Consider the following 14,517-nt stretch of genomic DNA (forward strand, 5'->3'; position numbering starts at 1 on the left):
TTTTTGAAAATCAATTTCAAAACGACTCCATGCATGTCAAAATTTGAGCAGAGATAAGTAGTCTGCCCAAAAGGCACCCTTCAACCAACCAGCAAAAACTTTAAGTTTGTGCTTGTCACTGTCTGTTATAATAGCGAAGTATGAAATTATTTCCAAATTTTTCCATACATTGCCTAAGTATGGGCTTGGCAGATCCCCCCTGCCCCACCCCCAGTGTAACCTTGATTTATGCTATAGGCCTGCATCTTGTGTCTGACATGCTGCATTTAAGCAGGCACATCAAGAGCAACTCTGATTCTAATGTTTTTGTTGTGACCAGAAAAGAGCGCTACTATATTTTATCTACTGTTTTAGATTAAGGGCATATTAGAATCAAAATAATTTATAGCAAAACCGTGTTTTTACACTATTTATACACTCGGGCGGTTATACGTCATACAAATAATTTCACTCTGGCTGCGACCGCCCATTGTGCATAAATAGTGATAAAACACCTCTTGTGCTATAAATTGTTTCTTAATCAAAATTCTTTTTTTTTTAAATTCAATCATTTTAAATAATATAATTATAGCTCTATAATATGTTCTTTACTATTCTCCATAAGCATACTTTCCACTGAAAGAATTGTCTGTTCTTAGCTGTTCCTACTTTTCTTTTAAAGTTTAAAGTCATCAACACTGTCAAGGCCGTATAAGTTCTTAGTTTAATTGGTGAGGAAGACTAAAGGTGCCATTGTAGATATTATTTCTAGGCACAGGTAGGCAGGCACTGTTAAAGACTGTTTTCTGCTATTCGGCTGAATAAATTCCTTACATGAAAAATTCTACAAACCAAACCAAGCTTGGTACTCTCAGCAGTAACAGGCTAGTGACTCAATGTCAGTGAAGGCTTTTTTTTGAAGGGCAGCCAAAACTGCTAATACAAACTGGAGATGTTTAAGCACTTTCTTACCATTTCTCAATCTGGTGTAAATAAACATAAGCAGCTGTTTACCAGCATTCATAAACAAAAACAAAGCTGAACATAAGACTACCAATGCAGAGGCTCAAAAGATCTATCAGCTGTCAATGAATATAGGAACTGAATATGTATGCCTGTGTAAGACTGTTTTCCAAACCCAACCCAACTCTGTAACTACAGATAATGCAGTCAAGCAGCACAGCTTCAGTTTTCCCTAGGGAAATGGTAAGGTGATCCTGGACAACCTTGACTTTACCTGCTTGGTAGAAAAGAAAATTTTCTCCATGTTGACTTTAAGAAGATGATATAAATGATTTGTACCTCTGTTTCATTTTCAGACGTTTTCATTCAAATCTGTACTGGTACATAACTCAGTAGGACTGGGTACCATTTATAATTATAGCTGAAATACAGTTACTGTTGAAAAATAAACAAACATTAACCTTTAGCCTGTTGGCGGCAACTGACTCTGCCTTTGCGACCAGTGCAGACCAAGATTAGCCTGCATATCTGGTCACGGTCTGCACTGTTCGCTATTCAGCCAGTAAATTTTCAGTGAACACCCCTTGGAATAATAAATGGTATTGCCCAAATTGAATGATGGACCAGTCCACTTTAGAAATTTAGCAGGCTAAGGGTTAATCAAACAAATGGCGACAAGCATCCTCATTGCAGAAGAGCTTTCGGATCAACAAAATGTATTTACAAAGAAAAAGTCTTTCATCTTTAATAAATTTTATTATAAAATTTGAAAAGCACTAATTTTGGGCATCACAATATGTATGATAAATAACTTATACACATAAAGATTGCATTATGGTATACAGTGAAAAAAATAATTCCTGTGTACATGTATAAACACACATCCTATTTTACATTGTGCATCATTCTAATGTCACTTATCTTTACATGTCAGCAGAAACCCCCATGTACATAGTCAGATTCAAAATGACCTTTCCCATTTCCGTTTGTAAACAACATCAGGAGAGGATGTAACAATAAAGCAGCACAAAATGTGAATCAAAAAGTCAATTATTTGGTGGATATGTTCGTGGCCATAATATCCTTTGCCAAGTCTGTATCTAATCATTCTTGTATTTACACTTGTAATTTCTGCAAACATGTCTTGAAATTGAATTCATTTGTCTTTAGATGAAGATTGTTTTACCAGGAAACGGTGCATGTCTATCCATCTATCCTATTTTCTGATACATTGAACTGCAATGTACATGACATACATGTACCGGAATAAGACGGAAACCTTTGGCCCAAAAGGTCCTTTTGAATCTGACTGGTCACTTTGCGAACAAAATCATTCAATAGACAAATTTACATTACGTTCAATATAAACATGAAACAAAACCACTAACAATCCAATATGGCAAACAGTTATTTGGATAAGAACCGATGAAAATGTGAGTTTAAAAGAACAATTCTCAAAATTTAACCCTAGAATGTCATAGGAAAATAAGGACATAATGTTCTAGCAATAAATATAAGCGGGAAGAAAATACAACATCCATTTTCTTGGGCCTTTTTTTGAAAAATTAGCAACAGCTCCTCTAAAAAGGTGAAACTACCATTTGACTCCATCATTTGTGTGTTTTATATTCAGTGGATAAAGTTTTGAGCAATTCAAGGACTTCTTCTGAACACAAGTGGAAAAACTGTTTGATTATAATGATGTTCTGGTCTATCCTTAGAATGCTGAAACTTATTTTGGTGAAAGAACTTTGTTTACAGTCAAACCTATATTAAGTGGCCACCTCTATTCAACTTTCCTATTGCTGCCATATTATCAAATCAAAATTTTAACAGGTCCTAATTTTCCATATCATATTCTATACATGCTGCTCTCTATCAAGCAGACAACCAGAAAAAAAAGACACCAAATATTAATAGCTTCCTTGAACGGCTTCTTAACACAGACTGGATTGTATAAAAGTTCAGTATCTTGTGCCTTGTTGAGTCAATCGGAGGTGTAGCACATTATGAAATACAGCACTTTGTAGCATTAGGATTGTCACAATAACTGGTCAGTCTGAGTCACTGTCTAAAGCTGCTCTTCTTCTATCAAACTGAAATACAACACAAACACTTTAAAGCTACTAAATCACATTTCTAACTAGAAGGTGTTTAAAAAAAACATGTCTCCCCCCTATGTATACCTTTAGCTCTGGTGGCCATTTTGTGCAGTGAAGCAGAACGTGTCGGCGATATGCACAATTAGGCTTGGTACTGATCACTCCTGTGAAGTTTCGTCAAAAATCTGGCCAGCAGTTTGACCTGTGAAAGCCGGACAAGATTTTTCTATCTTTAGCTCTGGCGGTCATTTTGTGTAGTGAAGCAGAACCACAGTTCATACAGGCAAGTTGACAAAATTTTCAAGGACTTTTCAAGGACTAAGCTTAGATATGGAATAACTCTTACAACAGAACACCAGTATGCCTAGAAATAAGCATAGTTAACCAAGCAGACATATTTTAATTTAATTATTTGAAAATGGATCTATTTGCTTTTGAGCATGCGACTTCGGCATTGAAGATGCCTGCGGTGGGGGCGGTACTGTGCACAAATCCAACGAAGAAGTTCCTGTTGAGCTCAGTATTTTCTTATGTTTCTCTGACTTTGCATGTGATTTTAGGGCAGATTTGCCCATACAGCCAATGTCTATTATTTTGTTGCAATGTTTGCACACTGCTTTGTGCTGGTTTTCGTGGTCCACCAACCACGTTAACAACCATTTTTTATTGAAAACACAGCCGTTTTTCGTCGCCATTTCCCATATTTTTGACACCAGAAACAATGAAATACTGTGCGCATAATAATCACACGTTGTGAAAACTGTAACATAAATGTTTCTTACTCAAAACAATTCGTACGTTGTACACAATGCGCTTTTTTACACCACATGCGCATTTTTCACTACTTTTCCAATCAATAAGAGATTATTCTGCTTGAAAGATTCGAGATTAAAGAATGCACAACTAGGCTTGGTACTGATCACTTTTGTGAAGTTTCGTCAAAATCTAGCCAGCAGTTTGACCTGTGAAAGCCAGACAAGATTTTTCTATTTTTAGCTCTTGCTGCCATTTTGTGCAGTGAAACGGAACATGCCAGTGACAAGCACAACTAGGCTTGGTACTGATCACTTCTGTGAAGTTTCGTCAAAATCTGGCCAGCAGTTACACCTGTGAAAGCCAGACAAGATTTTTCTACCTTTAGCTCTTGCTGCCTTTTTTTGCAGTGAAATGGAACATGCAGGCGATATGCACAACTAGGCTTGGTACTGATCACTCCTGTTAAGTTTCATCTAAATTCAGCCAGCAGTTTGACCTGTGAAAGCCGGACAAGTTTAATGTGGACACGCGAACAGACGGACAGACAGATGGCGAAGGCAAAAACAATATGTCTCCCTATGTGGGAGACATAATGATATCTTTAATACTCTCATAATCTTTATCCTGGGGAGACAAATTTCACAGAAGTGTAAAACTCTACTATAAATGGTAAAATACCTCTCTGGGAAGGTGAGAAGTATCTAAACTGTACCTTTAGACACTAGTATCAATTTACTGGAAAATTAAAATAATAGTAGTGGTGTGATTCACCTAGAATTGAGTGGGATTGATCCAACAACATGCAACCAGGTTAATGGAAACTTCTGAGAGTGTTTATGGCTGGTTTTGTGGAATAGGGGTCATCATGTTGAACAACAACTGTAGACAATCTAAGTGAAACATCACAAAACTTTGCACATAGAACAAAATTTACCATTGCATGACAAACCTTGCCAAAATAAATACCTTTTAATATATAGACAGTATCAATTTTGTTATTTTGACATTTGTTAATACTAGTAGTCATCCAGTATTTCTTAACATGGTATTAGAACACAACAATGTACCAATATATAATTTGTTTTTATTATACCTTAACTGTTGTGGTTTTCTGTGTCCGTTCACTCACTTTTTCTAATAATCCTTTCAACTGGGTCTCATTTAGCTGGAAAAAAAAAAGAAAAAGTAACAAGAAGAAGAAAAGTGGGAATGCCACAAAACAAGGTCCGTAACATTACAATTCTGTTTGACTTTGACCCCAAGTGGACTAAAATCAGCATGCCCACTCATTTTTAAAGTTAAGGGTACATGTACCCCCTGCTTTTGCAAAATAGGGGTACACTTCAAAATCTGGGGGTACACTACTTGGTAGATCTGAAAGTTTTCTATTTAACTACTGAAATTTGTACATACATGTTTTTTTTTCATGCAGAACTCTCGTGGGTGGGGTATAACAGATGAGATAATTTTAGAAAATTTAAAATGTTTTTCCAAAGTTAAGATAGGAAATTTTGAATCATAGGACCCCTCCCAATATTATACTAAATATAAATAAGTTTTCAGCACGGTTCATGTATTCCCGATTTCGTGGACGGAACATGATTTGTCCGAAATAACATACAGTCAACTGAAGACTGATAAAAATCGCCAATCAATAATAAATGCCCAAACTATTACAGATATGCAATGTGTATCAAAATTGCAGTTAAATATCCAAAAATAAAATACTGTTGACCTTTTGTTGAGTTTATAAAAGCTAAAATGCCTTTTTGCATTTTGTATCCATACTTTTTTTGCACACGACCCATGTGACGTCTGACTAAAACACTTACGAAACCCCTCTATGCGGCTGACAATTACGCCGAGAATTCGGTGATGGAAACGAAATTATCACGTCCCTGGACCGGATCTGCGTTTAAGACTGTACCAAACAATTGGCAAGTGCATGATGAAATAAACAGCGATTTGCCAGCTGAACAGGAGTTCCGAATCTCTGCGTGCATGTACCCCCAACAAGTGATTTTTATGCGTGCATTTGATATTTTGTGCGTGATTCACGTACTGCAGTGCGTGAATGGGCATGCTGAAAATGCTTACTATACACCAAGTTTGGTGACACTATGTCAATCAGAACTGGTTATTAATCAGAAACCTTTAATGCTGCCCAACCCCCTGGACAAATACATTTTCCAACAAGGTCGAACAACAAGGATGTTCATTCAACAAGAGGGTCATGATGACCCTGAATCGCTCACCTGAGTAATATGAGCCACATGTTTAAAATGGCAAACTAATGTTAAAATATTAGAAAGTAGGTCAGAAGGTCATATTCATGGTCGATGAAAGTCAGTTTTAAGATTGGTGTGCAAAACTTTATGTGTCATCCAAATTTCAAGGCTGTATCTTAAAAAAAAAGAAAGTAGGTCAGTAGGTCAAGGTCACAGTCAGGTGACCCCTAATCACTTGGGGTCATCAGGTAATTATAATTAAACAGCAGGGTTTTCCCTAGGATTTTTCATTTGGGGGACATGATGTCCCACAGGTTTGCATTTTAGGGGACATACACATGATTTTGGGGGACATTTTAAATACTGATTGTTGTTTGAGAACTTTAACTGTAGTTTTGCCCTGTATTGTATAACAACAAAATATGGAATAAAAACAGTGAAAGTCAATTCATGTCCTTTATTTATCATTTTTAAAACTAACTTTTTAAACTGTTACTTTCTTGATACGAGGTGACTGATACATGTTTCATAGGGTCCAGTATCATTTTCTTTCTCCGTACAACTTTAAATAACACCTTTTTGGAATTCCATAGTCTAATTTTAGCATTGGCAGAGATAGCCGATAATACTTGTCACGAACTCTAATGGATCGGCTTTTTATGCGGTTGGATGTATACTGTCCAAGTTCAGACGAACCAGATCGGCTTTTAGCGAAATTAACCAAATAAGGTAATTTAACCTTGATTTTTCCCAGGAATCCCCATTTGGTCGATGAAAGATAGGATGAGAATTTTGATTAGTTCGCTATATATTTCTGTCCAATAGAATAGTGTGTTTCAAACTAGATTTGGCTTGCTCTCCAAGATGGACGTTCTGATAAAAATAGAAGATAAACAAAGATGTAGCCGAAAATTAAGTTTTACCCTTAGGGTACAACAAAAAAGATCTAGAAGAGACTGTTAAAAGAATGGAAGTGGGAATGGATGAATTAATGAAAAAGAACTACGAAAAAAAAAATTAATCAGGAAGGACTTTTTGCGCGACATTGAGGTGGCACACCTGCAAATTTTTGGGGACATGACTGCAAAAAATCGTGTAATCCCGCGCTTTTTACATGGTAAGGAAAACCCTGAAACAGTCTAGGAAATATGATCTGATAATTTTTTAGGTATTTATTCCCATTTAACTCATATAAGGTAACAAGTGACCCCCAGGGCGGGCCTCTTTTTACCCTGGGGGAATGATTTAAACATTCTTGTTAGACATCCACTAGGCAATGCTACATACCAAATATTAAAGGCCTAGGCCTTGAACTGTCAGACAAGAAGATTTTTTCCCTATATGTCTATGTTAAATTTGGGACCCCCAGGGCAGGGCCTCTTTTCACCCCAGGGGCATAATTTGAACAATTTTGGTAGAGGACCACAAGGTAATAAAACATACCAAATATCAAAAGCATAGGCCTTGCAGTTTCAGGCAAGAAGATTTTTAAAGCTTTTTCCTATATAAGTCTATTTAAAACTTGAGACCCCCAGGGCAGGGCCTCTTTTCACCCCAGGGTTATAATCTGAACAATTTTGGTAGAGGACCTCAAGGTAATGCTACATACTAAATGTTAAAGGCCTAGGTCTTGTGGTTTTAGACAAGAAGATTTTTAAAGTTTTTTCCTATATTAGTCTATGTAAAACTTGGGACCCCCGGGGCAGGGCCTCTTTTCACTCCAGGGGCATAATTTGAACAATCTTCATAGAGGACCATCAGATGATGTCACATGCCAAATATCAATGTTCTATGCCTTGTGGTTTTGGACAAGAAGATTTTTAAAGTTTTTCCTTTTGGTTACCATGGCAACCAGAGTTCTGCATGGAATTCAATTCTTTGAACAATTTTGAAAGGGGACCACCCAAGGATCATTCCTGTGAAGTTTGATGTAATTCTGTCTAGTGGTTTTCAAGAAGATTTTCTTAGAAAATGTTGATGGACGCACAACACACAACGGACATTGAGCGGTCACAAAAGCTCACCATGAGCCTTTGACTCAGGTGGGTTAAAAATATGGTTAAAACTTTAAAAAATTCATTTCAATAAAGTCAAACTACAATATTACCATCCAGTGAGCATTTGCAAACCAAACAGCTTTTGTAGTGGAGGAAGACCCCAGGTGCTGCTCTGAGTATTATTTAAGGAATGGACTGGCACCAGGGTAGAACCACCAAATTTTCTCCAAGCCAGCTGGAAGACTCCTTCACATGAAAAACAGTCTACACCTAAGTGAGGTTTCGATCCAACAGCAGTGCAGGTAAAGGGATTTGAAGTCAGTGACTGTAAACACTCAGCCACGAAGGCATCATTTTTAACTTAACTTTCTCATTTTACTTGCTAACAAATAACTTCCCATCAAAATTCCCTTTAGAGCTTGCATCAGGAAATCTTTCTTACAAATATCAGAAAGAATGTGCAATGAAAGTTCTAGGAAGAAAATTACGAGAGTTACCTTCCCCTGTATTTGGCCTGACTGGGCCATCTGTATCAACATTGATTCTACCATTTTAGCTTTCTCTGGTTTGGCTACAGCTATTGTGTTTACTGAAAATACAAACATATAATCAATGATAATATCTAATTCATTCTTTTTTTTCATACTTTGCTAAAACTGTTAAAAATACATTTCATGGAAGCATGTGTTGTGGGAGTACAGTGTTAGACTCCTGATTTAGAGATGGCGTGTTCGAACCCAGTCTGACTGCTGTTTCCATAATCCTTTTCAAAAGCCCTGAGTACTGGCACCATATCCAGGAAGCTTCACTGAGCGTAGTTACACGTAAGTTGTGAGAATTTTTTCTACAACTGATGTAAAAATAAGCAAATTCGATGAATTGGTATCCCCCGCCAAAAGGGCTGTGGTGAGGAATGCAATGGAAAAAAACTATATCCGGCAAAAAGTTAAGGATGTTACTAAGAAACAAATAATTTCATTAGTCAAAATCATTTTAAAAGAAAATGAATGTTTTTTTTGTTTTTGTTTTTTTTTGGGGGGGGGGGGGGGGGGGGGGCAATGGAGTGACCAGGTGAGGGTACAAAATTTCACATGCTGATTATATTGATGGAAAATTAAAATTGATGAAAAAAAAAATGGGTGGGGGATGGAGATGCATGATCGGGGTGGTGGGCAAGACTGAGTGGAGAGTGAGGTGGGAGAACAGTACAACTTTGCATGCTGATAAATATTCATGGAAGGTTTGAAAAGAAATAATAACAAGAGCTGTCGGAGGACACCAACGCTCGACTATTCAACAGCCTTGTCAATTGAATGAATACAAAAGTCGAAAAAGGGGCATAATTTTGTAAAATGCAAAGTAGAGGTATTGAACCTCTGTACTGCATGTCATATCATGACAGTGAACAAGTGTGTGAAGTTCCAATCCTTTCCAATTTGTGGATACTGAGATACCAGCTTACATACAAAAACTTAACCAAAAACTGCTAAGTCAAAGGGGCATAATTTTGTAAAAATGCAAAGTAGAGTTATGGGACCTTCACAGTGCATGTTAGATCATGACAGTGAACAAGTTAGTGAAGTTTCAATCCAATCCAATTAGTGGATACTGAGATACTAGATTACATACAAAAATTTAACCAAAAACTGCTAAGTCGAAAAAGGGGCATAATTTTGAAAAAAAAAAGAGTAGAGTTACGGGACTTGCTTAGTGCATGTCAGATCATGACAGTGAACAAGTATGTGAAGTTTCAATCCATTCCCATTAGTAAGTACTGAGATACCAGCTTACATACAAAACCTTAACCAAAAATTTCTAAGTCGAAAAAGGGGCATAGTTTTGTAAAAAAAAAAGCAAAATAGAGTTATGTTACCTGTGCAATGTAGGTCAGTTCATCACAGTGAATAAGTGTGTGAAGTTTCAATCCATTCCCACAAGTGGTTACTGAGTTACCAGCTTACATACAAAACCTTAACCAAAAATTTCTAAGTCGAAAAAGGGGCATAATTTTGTAAAAAAGCAAAAAAGAGTTATGGAACCTGTGCAATGTAAGTCAGTTTGTCACAGTGAATAAGTGTGTGAAGTTTCAATCCATTCCCACAAGTGATTACTGAGATACCAGCTTACATACAAAACCTTAACCAAAATCGGGACGCGGACGCCGACGCATGGGCGAGTCCAATAGCTCTACTATTCTATGAATAGTCGAGCTAAAAAGGAATTTTTTTTTTGGGAGTGGGGGGGGGGGGGGGGGGGGGGGGACGGGGTGTGACCAAGGCAAGGTGGTGACCAGGTGTGGGTACAAAACTTCACATGTTTATAATAAATGTTCATGGAAAAGAATGAAAGAAGTTTAATGAAATTCTACCAATTGGTTTGTTACGTACAAATCTGTAGATTTTTAAATATTTAAAGGGCAATAAACTGACCAATTGAAAAAATAAAATGACAGGCAAGTACGTTGGTTCATATTTACATTGTATTTCAAGTTTCATGAAATTCTACCTGCTTATTACTGAGAAATGGCTACAGACATGGATTTTTCATTAAATCAAGGGCAATTACTCTAAGGGAAACTGACCAATCCAAAAACAAGAGCTGTCCGTAAGACAGCCAAGCTCGACTATTCGAAATATTGTCACAGAAGCAGGAAATTATTACCCAAAATGTTAAATATCAAAAGAGTTTTAAGTTCCAAAACGGAAACATAATTTGACCAAAATGCATATTAGAGTTATGGGACTTGATGCTATCAACTAGTTTTATAACCCCGAAGAAACATGTTAAGTTTCAATTCCATATCTGCATTAGTTTTGGAGATAGTAACTTGCATGTAAAACTTTAACCAGGATTTTCTAAGTCCAAAAGGGGGCATAATTTGGCTAAAATACATGTCAGAGTTACAGGACTTGACCCAGTGAGGTAGGTAATTGATCTAGAAAAAGAAAAAATAAGTTTCAAATCTATATGCCTTTTAGTAATAGCTGTATGTACTTGCACGCAAAACTTTAACCAAAATTTTCTAAGTCCAAAAGGGGGCATAATTTGGCTAAAATGAAGGTCAGAGTTATGGGACTTGATTCTATCAACTAGTTTTATAACCCCGAAGACACATGTGAAGTTTCAATTTAATATCTGCATTAGTTTTGGAGATAGTAACTTGCATGTAAAACTTTAACCAGGATTTTCTAAGTCCAAAAGGGGGCATAATTTAGCTAAAATATATGTCAGAGTTATAGGACTTGACCAGTGAGGTAGGTAATTGATCTAGAAAAAGAAAAAATAAGTTTCAAATCTATATGCCTTTTAGTAATAGCTGTATGTACTTGCACGCAAAACTTTAACCAAAATTTTCTAAGTCCAAAAGGGGGCAAAATTTGGCTAAAATGAAGGTCAGAGTTATGGGACTTGATTCTATCAACTAGTTTTATAACCCCGAAGACACATGTGAAGTTTCAATTTAATATCTGCATTAGTTTTGGAGATAGTAACTTGCATGTAAAACTTTAACCAGGATTTTCTAAGTCCAAAAGGGGGCATAATTTAGCTAAAATATATGTCAGAGTTATAGGACTTGACCAGTGAGGTAGGTAATTGATCTAGAAAAAGAAAAAATAAGTTTCAAATCTATATGCCTTTTAGTAATAGCTGTATGTACTTGCACGCAAAACTTTAACCAAAATTTTCTAAGTCCAAAAAGGGGCATAATTTGGCTAAAATGAAGGTCAGAGTTATGGGACTTGGTGCTATCAACTAGTTTTATAACCCCGAAGACACATGTGAAGTTTCAATTCAATATCTGCATTAGTTTTGGAGATAGTAACTTGCATGTAAAACTTTAACCAGAATTTTCTAAGTCCAAAAGGGGGCATAATTTGCTCAAAATACATGTTAGAGTTATGGAACTTGACCCAGTGAGGTTGGTAATTGACCTAGAAAAAGAATAAATAAGTTTCAAAGCTATATGCCTTTAAATGATAGCTGTATGTACTTGCATGCAAAAACTTAACCAAGGTGTGACGCCGACGCTGACGCCGACGCCAGGGTGAGTAGAATAGCTAGACTATTCTTCGAATAGTCGAGCTAAAAACCTTGACGGGCATCATTGCAGTATGTTGGTTCATGCTTATTTCAAGTTTTTTGAAATTCTACCTGATAGTTACTGAGAAATGGCTGCGGATGGACGGACATTCCTACATATTGATACTTATATGGCTACTCTTTTGTTCTCTCTATTGTTCTTTTAGCCACGTAAGAGAAAAGTAGCCACATAAAAGCCTTACGGAATGAATGACATCAAGAAAAAGTACAGTTACCTATTGTTCCTATAGCCAACTAAGTATGCAAATGTGAGCTCGGACGGACTGACGGACGGACAACGCCATTTCAATACCCCTCTCCCGATTTCATCGGCGGGGGATAATTAATAGGTTCAAAGATTAGAATGTTCATACTTTCCTTGGTTTGCCCAGTCATGTTTAACAAGAAGCTCAAGATTACAATAATTTCCTGTGATAAATGAAGCTTATACTAACTATACATTGTACATCCACTGAGATACAAAAATTTCCAAAACAGATTAACCATTCAAAATATTAACTCAGTAAATTGAATGATAAATACTGAGGTCAATATACTTGTAACAAGATGTAAGTTCACTGCTGTATCATATCTTAAATGTGGAATTAACAATTTTTTACATGTTTTACAGACATTATAAATAACAACCTATCACTCACTATCACTTTGTTTTTACTTTTTCCAAACAATTACTATCATATGAATGAACATTGTACTTTCTAAATTAAACCATACTTAATTATGACAAAAAAGATGTTGTCCTCTAAAGCTTATCTTCATTGCTTTTCTTTCAAAATTTGTTTGTAACATGTAGCAGATTTTTGGAGAAGCACCTGTAAAGCTTGTTTCTTAATACTTACACCTTGTTCTAGCTGACTGATCAAGAACTTGACTCAATATACTGTGTTTCATTTCTTCCATCTGTCTTTCTTTCTCCTTTTGTTGATCATTGCCGCCCCCTTGGCCCTTTATTAAAGAAAACACATTAAAAATATTTCAATGAAATCAAAGATTAAATCAATGTTTCAACTGAAAAGCAAATTGATCAATCTTAATATTGTCAGATAATCAGGTTTTACAGACTAAGAGAAAGACTCTTCAGAAGTATACTGACGAGATAAAGAAACGCCTCATTGAAATTTGGCGTTATTTTTTTCCTAACGCTTTTAATTGTTGTGAAATGTAGTAAATCTACATGTACTCTGACCGACAAACACAGTGAACAAAAACTCGCGCGATTTCATTCAGCCATTTGTTCACTTCATGTACCTGGTCATGATTTCCTTGTGCAGTCCGTGCATGTAAACTATGTGGTTTGATTGAACGATTTTTGCACATGTACATGTGTAATACGACACACAACCATATTTTCAGCTATTCTCTGAAAAAAACATTAGTTTTCGTAATGCCGAGGCTGAATTCTGAAGAGAGGGCTCAGGTTTTGGCTATGCTTGAATGTGGGCGAACGCAGGAACAAGTTGCTAGACGTTTTAACGTCACTCGTTCGACAATTGTGCGTCTTATTCGACGTGTTAGAGACACGGGAACGTCTATCAATAGACCACGTTCAGGTAGACCGCGTGTAACGTCAATACGACAGGATAATTATATACGTCAACGTCATTTACGTAACAGATTTGTGACGGCGCAATTTACGTCACGTATAGTTGTAGGTAACCGTGGACGTCCAATTAGTCGACATACAGTGAGAAATCGACTCAGAGAACGCGGAATTACCTGTCGTAGGCCCTACCGCGGTCTAATTCTAACGTTACGCCACCGTCAACAACGTCTTATTTGGGCCTGCAACCATCGCGGCCAGCGTTGGCAGAACGTAGTATTCAGTGACGAGTCGCGTTTCAACTTGTGGAACGCCGACGGACGTATCCGTGTCTATAGACGACGCCATGAACGCTACGCAAACAATTGCGTTTTGGAGCACAATCGTTACGGTGGAGGTGGAGTAATGGTGTGGGCAGCAATCAACCATAGGTTTAAGTCCCAACTCGTCGTTTGCCAAGGTAATCTCACAGCCAGGCGTTACATCGACCAGATATTACGTCATGTAGTTGTCCCTTTATTCCGTCAACGTCAAGGATTAGTCTATCAGCACGACAACGCGCGACCTCACGTTGCACGCGTCACCAGGGACTTTCTTCAGGCTAGGAACATTAATGTTTTACCTTGGCCGGCGTGTTCACCGGACTGCAATCCGATTGAACACACGTGGGATTATCTCGGACGGCGGTTACGCCAACGTCAACCCCAGCCAGCAAACGTCCGGGAACTGGTAGCAGCGCTGCACCAGGAGTGGGCCAGAATCCCACGGTATCTGTTACGCAACTGGTGCGGCTCTATGAGGCGTCGCCTTGCTGCTGTGGTTGCTAGCAGAGGTGGCCACACGCGCTACTG

At 37.3% G+C, this 14,517-nt stretch overlaps 1 protein-coding gene across 1 annotated transcript in view; it reads right to left on the minus strand.

The window, feature by feature from the left end:
- Window positions 1-1,678: 1,678 nt before the first annotated feature.
- LOC123548507 (programmed cell death protein 5-like) overlaps window positions 1,679-14,517 on the minus strand; it is a 37,102-nt gene continuing 24,263 nt past the window's right edge. The window contains exons 2-5 of the mRNA XM_045335809.2: window positions 12,966-13,071; window positions 8,523-8,614; window positions 4,894-4,965; window positions 1,679-3,038 (exon numbers count right to left, since the gene is read on the minus strand). Coding sequence (XP_045191744.1) covers window positions 2,997-3,038; window positions 4,894-4,965; window positions 8,523-8,614; window positions 12,966-13,071 — 312 coding nt within the window. The 3' untranslated portion in view covers window positions 1,679-2,996. The remainder of the gene's footprint in view (window positions 3,039-4,893; window positions 4,966-8,522; window positions 8,615-12,965; window positions 13,072-14,517) is intronic.

The sequence above is a fragment of the Mercenaria mercenaria genome, chromosome 6, assembly GCF_021730395.1.
Source record: "Mercenaria mercenaria strain notata chromosome 6, MADL_Memer_1, whole genome shotgun sequence".
Classification (NCBI taxonomy): Eukaryota; Metazoa; Mollusca; class Bivalvia; order Venerida; family Veneridae; genus Mercenaria; species Mercenaria mercenaria.